Source organism: Eschscholzia californica, unplaced genomic scaffold, assembly GCF_041429995.1.
Source record: "Eschscholzia californica isolate CP2 unplaced genomic scaffold, dmEscCali1.0.p SCAF_4, whole genome shotgun sequence".
In the NCBI taxonomy this organism is placed as follows: Eukaryota; Viridiplantae; Streptophyta; class Magnoliopsida; order Ranunculales; family Papaveraceae; genus Eschscholzia; species Eschscholzia californica.
Genome location: NW_028238461.1, coordinates 3,906,286 through 3,923,022, shown reverse-complemented (window position 1 = coordinate 3,923,022; position 16,737 = coordinate 3,906,286). Strand labels below are relative to the sequence as shown.

Sequence of the window (16,737 nt, the reverse complement as noted above, 5' to 3'; positions counted from 1 at the left end):
CTGTCACACCGACGTATGTGAACTTAAACAAGTGGCCGGAATCTGGTGCAGAGTTTGTCAGAACCTTGAATAGGGGGAGCAGCAGCAGTGGTGCTGGTGGTGGTGGTGACGTGCCCATGATGAATGATCAGATGAGAAGATCTTTAAGTAGACAAAGATATCTAAGGAGTTACCCATTTACAACGAAGAAAGAAACTATTCTTGAGAGGACAAGGAAGTATCTGGCGAAAGTGTTTCAAAGAAATAAGAAAAACATGAATGTCAACAATGTAAGTGATAGTAGTGGTGCTAGCAAGAGAAATTAGTGCATGGAGCAGAGAAAGGTGAAGAAAGATTGTTATTAATTTTGTCACTAATTCTTGACGATAGAATGTTCTTTACAAATTAAGTTAGAAAAGATTGTTATTAATTTTGTCACTAATTCTTGACGATAGAATGTTCTTTACAAATTAAGTTAGAATTCTAATTGTGATAAGGAGAGAGAGAGAGAGAGAGAGAGAGAGAGAGAGAGAGAGAGAGAGAGAGAGAGAGAGAGAGAGAGAGAGAGAGAGAGAGAGAGAGAGAGAGAGAGAGAGAGAGAGAGAGAGAGAGAGTGAGAGAGAGTGAGAGAGAGAGAGAGAGAGAGAGAGAGAGAGTGAGAGAGAGAGAGAGAGAGAGAGTGAGAGAGAGAGAGAGAGAGAGAGAGAGAGAGTGAGAGAGAGAGAGAGAGAGAGAGAGAGAGAGAGAGTGAGAGAGAGAAAAATAGGGTAATCTGATTATATTAGAAGAAAACTTTAATGATTAAATTGATTAATGTCTCTTTTGTTTTGTCACTGTTTCTTATTTTTTCCTTTCATTATCTCAATCAAACTTCATAGATTTCATCATTTAGTCGACCAATCTAGTAGATTTGATGTGATGAATTTGTCTTTACAAGTAACATACAGTAACATACGATTTGATATTTTTTAAAAGTTTCTTAATATTAATGATAATGTTGATAGTGATGATCGATATTAACATTTAGTTGTTTATGTGAGATAAAATTACAAGTGAATAGAATATTAAATTTAATGTGTGCCCATAAAAAAGGGTGGACTACCAAATAAGGCATTAGCACAGATACAATCTATATAATGAAAACGATGGCTGGGACAAACATTCTTTTTTAATTATGCATATTGTCTAGAAGCCCTTCTCAAAATTTAAAATATAGTCATTCGTAGAAATAAAGTTACCTATTTAAAAAACAATAATCCTTTCGTTCTTAGAAATAAAAATTCTTTTTTAATAAAGAATATTGTCTAAACAATAGTCATTTCCTTCTTAGAAATAAAAATCATTTTTCAATAAAGAAGCCCTTCTCAAAATTATAAAGTTACCTATTTAAAAAATAATAATCTTTTCATTCTTAGAAATAAAAATTCTAATTTAAGAAAAAAAGAAACAAAATAAATTTCAAGGGTTAAAAAAAGAAATTAAAATATATCTCTCTCAATCAATAATAACTAATTTAAGAGAAAAGAAACAAAAAAATAATACAAAAAAATAATAACTAATAAAAATCTCTCTCTCAATAAAATATAACAATACATTTCGTAACATTTGATTGATACAAATGTCCTTACTCTGGAGCACGGGAAAGTAATAGAGACTTTGGACGAAAGAAGAAGTAATGAAGACCCAACCATGACCCCTAGCCGGCTAGCCCAATGGTCAAATCTTCTTTTCTGAAAACAAAACATCAAAGAAATATTTCCCGCCAATTATCAGGAATTGGAGCCAGAATTCGGAGAACAGAGAGGAGGAAGATTTGTCGGAATCTTGATCCAACCAATCAGTAACATCATATAATATCAGGAATCCTCTTGGGATTTGGATTCCTGTCATGACCCAAATTCCCTAAATCCAATAACCCATTTATTTAACTAAATAAATTACTGTCCGTTTTATCCTCTGTTTAGGATTTATCAGTTTCTATAACTATAAGCTTTGTTTTCATATTTAAACACATACCCACAACTCAATTTCAGCAGAAAGAAAATGGGTTCTGATTGTATCTTGAATTATGCTAATGGCGATAGAGTTCTTCTGCCAATGAGACCGACCTATGTGAACTTATACAAGTGGCCGGAATCTGACGCAGAGTTTTTGAGAACTTTGAGTAATGAGAGCAGCAGCAGCGGTGCTGGTGGTGGTGTTGGGAACGTGCCCATGAATAATGATCAGATGAGAAGATTTTTTAGTAGACAAAGATATCTAAGGAGTTACACATTTACAACAAAGAAAGAAACTGTTCTTGAGAGGACGAGGAAGTGCCTGAACAAAGTGTTTCAAAGAAATAAGAAAAACATTAATGTCAACAATGTAAGTGATAGTAGTGGCAGTAACAACAATGGTAGCAAGAGGAATAAGTGCTTGGAGCAGAGAAAGGTGAAGAAGGATTTGTTTCTATGAGTCCAAGGTTGTGACTAATTCTTGTTGAATGAATGTTCTTCAGAAATTTAGTTAGAATTCTATTTATGATTATAAGGAAATAGAGAAAGAGAGAAATAAGATAATGTAATTATATTAGAACAAAACTTGAATGATTGAATTGGTTAATATCTCTTTTGGTTTATCTAGTGTTCCCTATTCTTTTCCTCATTATCTCAATCAGACTCGTCTTAGTCAAGGATAGAATGGTCACCTATTCTTAGAGGATGACTTTTTAAGTCGAACTTATATTTTGTTCTAGCTTTTCTCGAGTTGAAACTTTATATATTAGTTAGAGAAATTATAAATATCAAAATTAATTTGGTTAGGTTGAACCTTTGGATTCTTTTGTTGTTTATGATGACATCTTTATCGTTGTTTACTTGGCATATATATATATAATTTTATAAGAAAAAACTACTCAAGTACTAGAAAGAACTTGTGGAATGAGGGTGATTAGGTGGATTTGATGATCTAATTGTGAATTACTATTGGATCAACCCTCTCAAACTCTGAGTAGATGTATCCATGGATGGCAACTTGCCCTTAAGTTGGCCCAAATAGCAAAAAATAGTCCTTGAAGTAACAAAACACACTAAACCTTTATAAATAAACTGTATACCTTAAGTTATTGCAATGGAATGTCCAGAGCAGAATTTTAGTTGTATTATTTCGTAGTTTTTTTTCACGGCATCCCCATCCAAAATCTATTTCTACTACACAAAGTTTTAGTTTTACTCAAAAAACTATAGGACAAAAGTAACTAACTATACTAATTTATATGATGTCTTAAATTGTTGTTCGACAACAATTATCGGTTTTGTTTTCCGTATTTCTCTCCTAACAAAGTACTCTCTCACTTTCCTCCGTCATCTTTCATGTTTGGTAATCAAACTTCATGGAGTCCATCTTCTCTGGTCGACCATTGGTTGATTTGAGTTGATGAATTTATATTTACATTAACAAGTGATTGAGTTTTTTTAGGGTTCTTCTCTTTTGAGAAATCTTTTACTTATTACAACACATTATGAACTATCATATTGCAGTATGAATTGTCATATTTCAAAACCTTCTTTTGTAAATCTTCACAATTTATTATATACTATTATAATGCATTATTACAAAACTTATTTTGTTCTTCAACTTCGTATAGAAAATCTTTTTTCTTCATAAACTATTATAATGCATTATTACAAAACTTATTTTGTAAATCTTCACAATTTATTACAAACTATTATAATGCATTATTACAAAACTTATTTTGTTCTTCAACTTCGTATAGAAAATCTTTTTTCTTCATAAACCAATTTTTTTTCTCTCAAACTCGTTCATAGAATGATAGAATAATGCATCATTAACCAGTAAAATACAATATATTTGTTCATAAGAAATTATAAAAATAGAATAAATTCTTATTTATGTATGAAAACCAAAAAAACTAATGAGAGAAAATAAATAGAAACAAATTTCATTTATTAGAGAATAGAGAAAAGGCGACAATTGTAAGAAGAGAAGAAGAACAAATAAGTTTGTCAATACAAAGAGGGTGGATCGATAAGGTTTTAAAGATATATTTGCTTTAAGAGATATTGCCATGATTTTAACTCGATCCTCCCTTATCTAAAATCCTAATTTCTTGCATCAAATATTAGATAGTTTACAACATGAACCTTATGAAAATAAATAAAATGTTACTAATCACACAAAATAGAAATTTGGGAATCCTGAACTTTCAGACCAAGTTAGTTATGTGTTTTCATGTTATTATATCAACTAATATCCTAATTATGAGGGAAGTTGAGATCTTTTTTTAATCAACCGTAAATAACTGCCACAATTCAATTCATACTCAGTGTACTTGATCAGTCACCGTCATAAAAGTTACTAATTTTTGTTTAGTGACCCAACTCTCAAATGCTTCTTCTTATATATAAATACCAACCATTCGAATGAGTACCCATATTTTCATTCAAAAGTTCACAAGTAGAGGTAATTAATTACTATCTAACAAAAGAAAGGAAGAGATTAGAAAGAGTATTCTTCATCAACAATTCACAGGTAATTACTCTATATAATGATTCCTTGTTTCTTTATGTTTTCGAATCAAATATCCATTTCATTATCTTTAACAATAAAAAGTATTAGTTTCATTAAATCCGTAGTTAAGTAACAGATTATGATTTAAATTTTACAAAACGATAAATTATTTTTATATGTATATAGAAAATATATTTTGTTGTCTTGGGGTTTTCCCACAAACTCTGTTCGCGATTACATTGAATTAGGGATTATACATTGAATTAGTTCGTCTAAGTTGTCGGCGAGACTTTACTTCCCTCGTTGGTCTCGGCAAAAACCAAAGTTTTGTGTCCATTATTCAGCCCGGTCAATTCAAAATCACAAATTTCTTTGATCTTAGTCTGCTTGTTACCGGCTAACCGGACGAACCTGCTCGGTATCGGGTCGTCAGATTTCAGACTGGCCACCAACCTAATAATACAACAATGGAAATAGTTTAATTTTAAAATGCTTATACAGTTAAAACTCTATTTAAAAGGTTAAGATAGTGATAGATCACAAGATGTTAGAGTGACATAAAATTACAAATCATACAACATCAAGAAAATCCATGTTAATGATGTATATATATATATAGGAAACAAAAAAGGCTCTAGAAGAGGTGTCTATCGAGTCAATGATGTATTCCCTTGACTGGTATTGGTACCCTGGCCGGGGTACGTCTCGGTGGGCACAGTCACATTTTCTTGTATAGGTTTTGCCAAACCCTACTTATTGACATTTTTAACCAAAATGAAGAGAATTAGATTATCTCCTCAATTTCTTTATATTTTGAATCACTACTTACTAGTCATATCTGCTGATCTATTCTTATTACCTTTGTTCCTGTTTCGTTCTTCATTTACAGAAAAGATAATCAAGTTACAGAATCATGACAACTTTGGTTATGGGCAAGGAGTGTCCATGCACTAAGGAAGGACATATCTCCATTTCTCACACCCCAACATGCAAGAAGATGTTTCAATCAAATATCAAACCTAAGTATGAGTTGATCGAACTCGTGGGATATGGAGCATACGGTGTTGTATTTTCTGCAATAAACAAGGAAACGAAAGAGAAAGTCGCGATCAAGAGAATAGCAAAAGCATTCGAAAATCCACTAGTCGCTTTGAGAACACTAAGAGAAGTGAAGTTACTAAGAAGTCTAAGCCATGACAATGTTATTGGTCTCAAGGATATAATGATTCCTCTCACAATGGATGAACATACCATAATGGATGTTTATTTGGTTTACCCACTCATGGAGATGGATTTACTCAAGGTCATCAATTCCGAGCACATCAAAATTACCGACACTCACTGCAAATTCTTTCTTTTACAGGTATGTTTCGTGTTACTATTGTAGTTTCATAGTGGCGTTTCTTTTTCCAATTCTCTGAATTTGACTTGTCTGAGTCAAGTTTGCTTGCATTTGAGTCTTTTTAAGTCTTACTCGTCGTGGATCAATAGCACAATAGTCATTTCAAGTTACTTCATCAGACATATGACTTGTAACTCAAATGCCGTAATTTTATGCCTGATTAAAATTGACTCAAAATAAGCCCGAGTCAACTAGTTAGACGAGTCAGCTACATGACTTAGATAATTACAAGCATTTTGAAGTCTGACTCGAGACAGTAGAACTCGGAGCAAAAAAATGATACCATGCACCTTAGTCTAAAATTGGTTTTGATTTTCTTATGCATCTTTGTAAACTGCAGATGTTATTAGGCCTCCAACATATTCAGTCTGCAAATATTTTACACAGAGATCTCAAGCCTGACAACATCTTGGTAGATAATAATTGTAACTTGAAAATTTGTGATTTCGGTTTATCACGAGTAGCTGACGATGAACGAAAGGAGAAGATGACAGAGTACGTTGTTACACGTTGGTATAGAGCTCCTGAACTACTACTCGGTTCAAATCAGTACGGAAATGAAGTTGATATGTGGTCTATTGGGTGTATATTTGCTGAAATGCTAGGCGGAAAACCATTGTTTCCCGGAAGAAATGCTTTGGATCAAATTAAATGCATACTAAGAGTTATAGGAACACCAAAGGATAGCTCAGACACAGAGTTTATCAAGAACAAAAGGAGCTTGGAGTTTATAGAAGCACAACCATATACACCTGGGATACCCTTGAGTGAGCTTTACCCTTATACCGATCTATCAGCGATCGATCTATTATCAAAAATGTTAACACTGAATCCACTCAAGAGAATTACAGTAAATGAAGCACTAAGACACCCTTGGATGAATGTAACTTACTCGAATTATCCATGTTCGAAATCTACTGTGGTGGGTAATTTCTGTAAACAAGACTTGATAGTTGAAGATCATATAGGTGAAGATATAAACTTGATGAAGACTTTGATGTGGGAGGAAATGCTTCATTATGTTGAGAAACCAACAAGAATGTTACCCGGATTTCATGGCATTCGGCGTAAAGTAACGTGTATCGTTAGCAAAGGGACATCCGCAATCAATGGAGAAGGAACGCCAAATATTACTGTTGGAGGAATGGGTACTCAAGGTTCATTATCATCTACTACTACAATTACGGGTCGTTGATCGATGAGGAAAAGATCGAAGAAAAAGGAGACTAAGGGACCAGAGAAGCAAAAGAAGAACACTATGGAGGAAGGACAATGTTAGATAATCGACATAATGATTATTAAGGAACAAACAATTTTATTTTATGGACTTGTAAAATGAACAATGGTAATATTGGAAATGAATTGCTACATTACCATAACGAGTCACATATCAAACACCATATCAAGTCAGCGAGCTGACTAGATATGTTTGAAAATGTTGGCTATTGAATCTTAATCCATTAAAAATGAACCGTTGAAATGAAACCCTAAAAGAATCTTGAAACTTGGTCGTTAAAAAAATAATTGTATATTTTGGGGGTTTAATTTTAACAGTTCGTTTTTGAACTATCAAGATTCAACGGTTTAACGTCTTCAAGTATATCTAGTCAGCAACCTAACTAGATGTGGTGTTTGATAAGTTACCCGTTATGGTAAAGAACTACGTGGTGCTTGATCCCTAAATTAGAAGACTTCTCTCTAATTTTGGGTACGTAGGCAGCCTCCTTATTTTGAGGTCCAGCTCCAAAATTTATAAACATTTTAAATATATTATAGTATATATTATTTCTGCAAATATTGTATATATCAAAGGTAGAGGTAACTGTGGAAAATGTCTTTTCATAGAACTTCTTAATTTAGCATTTATACTATGATTATTATTGTTTCTTTTAGTCAGAATACTATTATTATTGTTAGTATTATAAAGATTTAATAACCCTTGAATCCTCTTCTACGGCTACCAATTATAAGGATCTGTTAATGTCGTTGCCTCATTATTTATATGGAACAGGTGTATGGCAAGTCATATTCTTGTCTCTTGACCATGAATTAGTATGAGAGCATCGATTTGGATATCTACTAGAAAACTCATGGGAAATGTGTTCTGTTAGCACACATCGATTTGGATATCTACTAAAAAATAACCATAGTATGTATGTAATACTTGATTTCAAGAAGTTACAATTACCTTGATCAGTCTCCGCTGTAAAGACGGAAAAGCAGCAAAGAAGATAGTTGAAGCTCTAAGTTGGATAAGTGCATGAGTAAGTATCTCTGAGGCAGTCACCTGATTGAGAAGGAAAAGTGTACTATTCAAATACTATCTTGCAGAAAGTCTTGCTATCATGAATTTTGCGATATGAAAGTGAATCTAGGTCACCAGCACACCCATAGTGACAGGCAGCCCGATATGCGTTCAATAGATTAGGAAAACCAGACATGTCCTGCTTTTTCTTAACTTGTTCACACCAAGCACTGATCAATTGTCTCATCTTCTTCATCAGAATTCTGCCACACAAGAATAAAAAAAAAAAGAAATTTGTAAACCAGGTAATGAACATAAATGTGACGAAAGAAGCGTTATAACAAACTATAAGATGGAAATTAGATATAGAGTCGCCCTGAAATATCTAAGAGATACCCATAAAATTTCTTTTCCATCAGCAAAATGCAGAACTAAAGCCTAGAAATTTACAATAAGATGGAGGCAGGAGGCGATGCGGAAGGTTGTAGAAAACGACGGGTTAGACAAAATGGTTTGGGACTCATCTCATTGCTGCTATAGCAGCAGCAGAAGAAGAAGCAAGCTGCTGCTATAGCAAATTAGACATTTTTCTTGTGCTGTCTTTCAGATGCTTATGACATTATCATGCTTGTAGGTTTGTTTACATGCAAATTAGACATGGAACTTCTTAAAAAAGATAAAGAATGCTTTCTTACTATATGAAGATTCGTTTAGGGCGTCTTTATATAGGTTTTAAGGAATGTTGTTATAAAATCTTCTTGCTAGCTTGGTTTGGAATAATAAAATTATATATAGTCCTCAAATTGAATCAAGCTGCTGCTATAGCAACAGCAGAAACAACAAGCTGCTGCTGCTATAGCAGCAAAATTGCAAAAACAACAAGCTTATACATTTGAACAGAATAAACTAGGGCAAGTGTCAAATACTAAATGTCCAAACATGAAATTGCACGCACCTAAATGATTCATGATTCTAGTATATTATTAAGAAGTCTACCTTAATTAGTTGATAACAACATTGGTTCAAACTTGATGACTATTAGGGTAAGCGGGTTAATCGGGTGGACAATTTTGAAATTTGTCGCGCGTCCATAGCCTGCCCAAGCCCATTAAGAAGCTCGGGTAATTAGGGTATGGCTAGGCGGGTAGCGGATAAGCCCATGACTTAAAAAAGGTTCACTTCTTCCTCTTTATTGATAAAATCCCCAAACGCGTTTCCTAATTTTAAAGAGGCAATGATGGAACTAGAAAGGTAGAGAGACGGTGAGAGAGAGAGAGAGATCTACAAAGAGATCAAGTGAGCGAGAGAGATCTACATCGAAAGAGAAAGTTCTATAGAGGGGAAGAGAAACAGTGGGAAGGAGTTAGAATAGAGAGGCAGTGAGAAAGAAAGAGTGAACGAGGTGTTCTGGAATCAGATCTAACAGTGGCAATCGGAAGTTGTGGTGGTAAAGAATAAGTGAAGATAAATATATGGATAAAAACAATCAACTGAATTTTTTAGGCTAAGAAAATATGTTCCTCAATCAATCTTGATTGAATAAGTCTTTTTTTTTTTCTGCGCATCATTTATTAGAAAGTTTGGACCATGAACCTTACGAAAAAAAATAATGTTAAAAGTTACAAAATAGAAGTTGGGAATCCTTATAGGGATACCAATTAACTTACACTTACTAAAATCTTTAAGTCAAACTTTCTGACCTAGGTAAAGGATATGTGTGTGTTTTGATATTATTAGAATAACTAATTCTCAATTGTAGTGGAAGTTGAGGTTCTTTGTTACAAAATTGGCAATAACTGCCAAAATACACTATCGATGTACTAGTTTCTAATATATGAAAGTATGTACTAAAGTTGCTAATTTTGTTTGGCCGTCCAAATGCTAATTGTTATAAAAATACACCAACAAGCTATATGAGTACCCATTAAATTCATTCAAATCCTAGAGAGTGCCAGTGCAAGAGAGGATAGTAGAAGAAGAAAAAGTTAAACTCAACAAAACAAGGAAGAGAATAGAAAGAATATTCTTCATCATAAATAAAGGTTATTCTTATATAAAATCAGCACAAAGAAGATGGGTTCTGACTATATCTCAAGTTGCGATAATGGTGATAGATTTATGTCAATGAGACAGACATATGTGAATAGTGAGAGTAGCGGCGGTTTTGTTGGTGTTGGTAACGTGCCCATGAATAATGATCAGATGAGAAGATTTTTTAGTAGACAAAGATATCTAAGGAGTTACACATTTACAACGAAGAAAGAAACTATTCTTGAGAGGACAAGGAAGTATCTGGGGAAAGTGTTTCAAAGAAATATGAGAGATATTAGTCGATGTGGTGGTAGTAACAATGGGGGCGAGAGGAGTAAGTGCATGGAGCAGAGAAAGGTAAAAAAGGGTTTGTTTTGTTTGTGTGGAAGGTTGGTATCCTCCAATTCCACAGGAGAGTGAAGAAAGATTAGTACTAATTTTTGTTGAATGAATGTTCTTCCGATATTTAGTTAGATTTTTAATTGCGACTATAAGGAAATCGAGAGAGAAACAGGAGATTATATAAGAAGAAAACTTTTATGATCAAATTGATTAATATTTCTTTTGGTTTATCTATCTTCTTTTTTTTGTTAAGAGTTTGGTTTATCTATCTAGTTTTCCGTTTTTTTACCCATTATCTCAATGCATACTTGTCCCAGTCAAGGACAAAATGGCAACATTTTTTTTTTTGAAAGAAATGGCAACATATTATGGATGATGATGACTTCTTAACTCGGACTTACATTTCGTTCGGACTCTAGTTCAGATCGAGTCGAAAGTTTTTTTTGAACATGATAAGTCCTCTCGAATTTAATTTATCCTTTTTACTAATTGCTCTTTTGTATGGCATGTTTGTCCATCTAATGTTTTTACCATTTTTTGATAAAAATAAATTTCTGTGTCTTGCTGAATTTTATCCGTCAAATTTTATTAGTTTTGACACTATAATGCTTATTTCTCATCTTAATTTAATTTTATAGGTTGATTTAATTTTACAAGAAACTACTCTTTTTTTTTTTGGTTGCACCGAGCTACTAAATTACTAGAAAGAACTTGTAATGAGGGTGATTTCGTGGGTTTCATGATCTAATTGTAAATGTTCTTGGATCGACCCTCAGAATAGGCAAATAACGAAATAGTTCTACCAAGAAATTAAAATCTTTTGAAGCCTCTATCAAGTCTCTTTCTTCATTCAAGGAAATATAAAAGATACCAACACGAACAAATCTAAAAATGGAAGAACAAAATGTGGAAGAAGGAAACAACAAAGGCTTGACTCTTGAGGCGCCAACGGGAAACAAGTCTAAGAATCACATTACTATGTTGTTATTACTAGTAATCTCACCACATGTTGCAACATAACCCTAACCAAACAATACATAATTGACCTGTAACAGAACATTCTCATTTTGCAACAGAATAGTACCCCGTAACCATCCCATACTGAGCATCATAAGTACCCGAATTGCACTGGTATATCAAGTTACCACTACCCAATGGCATACATATAGGAAATGGAAGAAAAGCATGTAAGAATATGTGACTTGCATAAAACCATTCAATTTAATACCAGCTAAATCTACACTAATAAGCAATACAACGAACAGAATTCAAAGATGTATTTTCAACTAAAAACTTGAACTAATAAGGGTCGAGCAACACGACAAAATGCTATAAATAACCTTAACAAGAAATATCTGTCGTCTAAAAGAGAGAAGTTCCCTTTCCCTTCTTATCTCCACCGATTTCGAAATGCTTGCATCGCTGCAAGAAGGAAAAAGAAAAATATAAGCAACTAAACATTAGGTCATCATCCTACAATTGAGAAAAACAAATCAACACTTAGAAATATGCTGACCTTGATAGCATGCTGGGACATATGTTTGCAGCTTTGGCATTGCAACCTCAGCACAATCTTCTTTGTTGTCTTGGCCTGGAATCATAAAAACATTAGCACAAAAAGTTCAGCAATATACTCACGTGCCTCGATAAAATGCTTTAGTTATCTGCCTAGCTATGACACATTACTATACTTGAGGTTGTCAGGAGCAAAAACACTGGACTATGAGTCAAAAATTACGAGGGAAGGAGATGGAATTAGGTGGTCCGACCCAAAATTAGGACAGAACAAGATGGAATGGGGTGGAGCGGAAACTCAAATAGTACGTAGTTATATTACATCTCATAAATTTTTGAGAATATACAACATATTAGTCAATCGATCAACATGTAAATTATATGATAGTCAATCGTAATATATCGCTATCGAACGTCCATCAAAACAGCGGTATATCAGAGAGGCAGGAAACCCAAAACAACCTAAAGCAAATGATAATGCTTTTCAGAAAACATAGATTCTAGTAGGAGGAACCGATGTTTTTACCTTCTTGTGGAAGACGGGTTTGGTTTGTCCTCCATAACCAGATTGTTTACGATCATAACGACGTTTCCCTTGTGCAGCAAGACTATCCTTACCCTTCTTGTATTGGGTAACCTTGTGCAAGGTGTGCTTCTTGCACTCCTTGTTCTTGCAGTATGTCTTCTTTGTTTTCGGCACGTTCACCTGCACAGTTGAAGTAGATCATCTCTCACTAAAATTCAACTTCAATTGTTTTAATCTTCAAAATTCAGTAAGAGTGATTTACATGACTAATAATAATAAGAGGTATAGTAAGTGAGAATTTCATCTAGGTATTTATATGGTAATTTGATCCTACAAGTGTAGCAATGTATGATTTTCAAGTTAAACATACAAAACCAGAAACTGAACACAAAATGAAGAAATGTTCATATAAATTTCAGAAAGATATAATCTTTAGTGTTGTTTCTGTAAAGGAAGTAAGGGTTTTATAGAATTTTGCAGGAATAAGTCAATTCAATCCGAAATATACCCAAGTTAAAATCATTACAATATAATTGCATTTTCAAAGCAGAAAGCTAGATCTGTTCTAAACATAGAAGAATCCAAAACTAGGTCGAGTATATGATCTCAGATGGGAAGAAATAGCTAGAGGATTGCGAGCTTACCATGGCTGATGCAAGTAGATGGAGCAACTGATCGATTACCTAAGGCTTCAACAAAAGAGACCTAATCGAACTTTCTCTCTTTTATATTTTAGAGTCACTGAGATGGGTTAGGGTTTTGAAGGACTTCGTTTGTTTACTGAAACACCCTTGTCTTATTTAGACAATGACTTATCTATCTACCATGGTCTTATGGTGGGCATAAAATAAAGGCAGTGGGTTTGAGATTGGGGCGTCCTTTAAAACTTTTAACCAAATTAGGAACGAGGAAGCCTATCATGAAGATGTGATGATAGAGCACGAGAACGGCCTAATTTAAATCATAATGAAAGAAGCTTAAAGTCCGACAATATAAAAGAAGCTTAAAGCCCGACAATATAAAAGAGACTTAAAGGCTGACAAATTTTATTACAATATTTATTTTATTTATGCCTAAATTACATGGGATAAATTTTGATGACACACTGCTTCCACTCGAGACTCGATCCCACGACTTCATGGGGTAAAGAGGGGTGTCCAATCGTTACACCAAAGGGCGGGGAATAGGAAGCCCTATCTAGGTAATGCTAGAGAGAAAAAAAAACTAGGTAGATTCTGGGTAATGCTAGAGAACAAAAAAAATAAAGACTAGGTAGATTATAGACATAAATAATAAGTGACTTGTCGTGATTTGCTGTTTAGTGAACCATAATTATCAAAAACACGAATCACGACAATTCACATAAGATTTCTATCTTGAGCTTGTCTGGTTTTTCTTGTTCCGTTGTATTTTTCGCCCTATAAAACTTCCCTACTATTATTGCTAGTTAGTTTCTGTTCATCTAAATTTCTCGATCCAACAATTTCATAAGAAGGTCGCCGGAACAGTCGTCTGTCGACGACCTTCTTTTATGAAAGAAGGTGAGATGGAAATTAATGAGGTGAAGTGGAGAAAGAGAAAAAAATAAATCACTACAGAAATGTCATGAGAGTAGAACTGAGAAGTTAGGAAAAAAAAATTGGAGGCCAAATAGGAAGTCTAGAGGTCAAATCAAACTCCGGACACTTATGAGAGCTAAAACGGTGAGTTGGTCACAAATTGGAGACCAAAACAGAATTAATCCTAATTTATCTTCTTTTTTAGTTGAAAGTAGTAATTTTATCTTTCAAAATCCTTTTACCACCTCTTAACAATATGGAATAAGGATGGTTGATAATGGATTTGAGTGCAAGGAATGCCCTTGCCACCACTGACAAGACTCAAACACTAATCATTATGAGAGTCAAAACGGTGGGTTGGTCACAAATTGGGGGCAAAACAGAATTAACCTTAATTTATTTTCTTCTTTTTTTCATTGAAAGTTGTAATTTTATCTTTCAAAATCCTTTTTACCACGTCTGAACGAAAACTCTAAAATCTAGTCGTCAAATGTCAAATAAAGATTTTTTTTTCTAAGTGTCAATGTAGAGACACTCTAAATCTTTTTGGTCTCCAATGGAGATCTCTAAAACCTCTCTACTTTTAACACACATGTCACTCTTAAAACGAATAGGGAAAAAGTAGTTGAAAAGAACGAAAGTGCTACACAACCCAACAAATTCAACGCACTTCAACGCACTTAGTTGACAAGTACAGCTGGACCATCAAAATAAACGGTTCGGATTCTATCTAAGTTCTTATTTTATTTTTTACTTTTAAGTAACATTACCAAACTAACTTTTTGACTTTTTTTACTTCTAAGTAACATTTTTGCCAAATATATTTATGATAATTTTTTTCTTTTTTGAAGCAAAATAACTTCTACTACAAACAAAAGAACTTCTACTTTTAGTTGCCAAACGACACCTAAATCTAAATTTTCTTTAATCAAATTGATTTAAACTCTACTTAAATGAGCTATCAAATTCAAACGTTAACGAGATAAAAATGTGATTCATATTAAATGGAGTCTCGAATCAATTTATATTTTGAATAGATTTCACACTTGACTAGAATGAAACAACCACAATCTTAATCTTAGTAATGACTAATCAGGAATTGAGTAACATCGATCGTGCACCGAACACTGGTAATAATTTTTTTATTTGAGAATTCGACTACAATCCACGTTAGTCGATACAAAGCATTAATACATCATGAAGATGTGATGAGCACGATAACCACTTAATTTAAACCATGAATCAAAGAGACCTAAAGCCTGACAACATGAAAGAGGCTTAGAGCCCGACAAATTATTGCATTATTTACTTTATGTATAGCTTAAATTACATGAGATAAATCTTGATAACTAACTGATTCCACCGGTAATAATTGATAACAGTGACATTGTGTGCTTTCCTTTTTAATTTATTGTCAAATAATAATTTATGAGATGATCTCATATCCATCAATATGCTTCTTATTGGATCACCACTAAGGTTTTTTTTAATATATAGAAATAATTCTAAGTTCATATGTGGAAGAAAAAAATATAATTTATCCACAAGAAATAAAAAAAAATTTAAGCTTCTCTTAACAATGAGATTTTTATACTGAGGAGAATGAATTCACATTGCATTTTGACTGGTTTATACATCCCTTTAGAAGACGGCGAAACTCTAAATCATAGTATCTAATGAAATTTGTATGAAAAATATTAATAGATCCGAAATTTCAGGTCATTATTCAGGGTTGAATCCGACATGGGTGGTCGGATTTCACCCATGTTTTCTCTTGCTTAATTTATTGACAAAATTTAATATCAACATCATATTCAGTCGCATTTTGGTATGAAGTTTCCGGTATTCCATCACCTTTGATTTTGTGTATCGATTCTTTCTTGTTGTCTTAAATGAAAATGGTGAGTGGTGACAATGAACTTCGAAAGATTATGGACTCCAGTACTTGACCGATCTGTACGTCTTATGAGTCAATTTGTCCTTTGAATAAAATTGTAGGACGGCTACATCCAAGTTTTATGCGGCCTACTACTATGTCCCATTCTTCCTTTATTTTTGTAGTTTCCCTTCTCATGTCAACTACTCTTTCTCTCTTTTCTCTTATTTTTTTTCTCGTTTTTGTTTCTTGTTTCATCCTTTCACGTCCTGTTTGTCGTTGACTCATTTGATAGAGAAACTAGTTTCCAGTCTTCATTCAATTTTCAATTCATCTTTTTTAACTCGAAATCCCCTGTTTTATGACATTTTTTTAGTAAAGGCTTTAATAAATGAAGCAATATTAACATTAATAATTTATTAAAAGAAATTTCATATGGAGTATTAGCTATATGCCTCATATTATGTCATTGTGTGGTCATCTCTTGTAAGTTGTCGAAAATTTGAAATACTGAAAAATATACTAACAAAATTAGACTTAAAAGATAAATAGTAAGAAAATCATAATATTATGATCCAAATATTGTAGTATTAAAATATAGCAAGTATAACCTTGGATTCCCATCTTTTTAAGCCAACTTCCCATTTCATGAACTAACACCTACTCTCTAATCTCTCTCTCTCTCTCTCTCTCTCTCTCTCTCTCTCTCTCTCTCTTGTAGCTCAAAGGTGGATAAACAAGGCAGAGAAA

At 33.4% G+C, this 16,737-nt stretch overlaps 2 protein-coding genes across 2 annotated transcripts; one reads left to right on the top strand and one right to left on the bottom strand.

Annotated features, from left to right (window-relative positions):
* The first annotated feature begins 5,404 nt into the window (after positions 1-5,404).
* LOC147541699 (mitogen-activated protein kinase 4-like) lies at positions 5,405-7,088 on the top strand. The gene is made up of 2 exons (XM_086632407.1): positions 5,405-5,854; positions 6,234-7,088. Exons 1-2 carry the CDS (start codon positions 5,405-5,407, stop codon positions 7,086-7,088), a joined length of 1,305 nt encoding a protein of 434 aa, XP_086488533.1.
* A 4,609-nt stretch (positions 7,089-11,697) lies between these two features.
* On the bottom strand, positions 11,698-13,407 carry LOC147541698 (large ribosomal subunit protein eL42). Its single transcript, XM_086634570.1, has 4 exons — positions 13,197-13,407; positions 12,553-12,732; positions 12,028-12,102; positions 11,698-11,933 (listed from the first exon to the last, which is right to left on the bottom strand). The coding sequence occupies exons 1-4, from the start codon at positions 13,197-13,199 to the stop codon at positions 11,874-11,876; spliced, it is 318 nt and encodes a 105-aa protein (XP_086490696.1). The 5' UTR covers positions 13,200-13,407; the 3' UTR covers positions 11,698-11,873.
* Positions 13,408-16,737: the final 3,330 nt, after the last annotated feature.

Excerpts from the sequence above, each read along its gene's own strand:
- LOC147541699 (XM_086632407.1), top strand. The coding sequence starts at position 5,405 with ATGACAACTTTGGTTATGGGCAAGGAGTGTCCATGCACTAAGGAAGGA. Across the intron at positions 5,855-6,233 it reads GCAAATTCTTTCTTTTACAG|ATGTTATTAGGCCTCCAACA; the intron begins GTATGTTTCGTG and ends TGTAAACTGCAG.
- LOC147541698 (XM_086634570.1), bottom strand. Across the intron at positions 12,103-12,552 it reads AACCCGTCTTCCACAAGAAG|GCCAAGACAACAAAGAAGAT; the intron begins GTAAAAACATCG and ends TTATGATTCCAG. Across the intron at positions 11,934-12,027 it reads TGTCCCAGCATGCTATCAAG|CGATGCAAGCATTTCGAAAT; the intron begins GTCAGCATATTT and ends TCCTTCTTGCAG.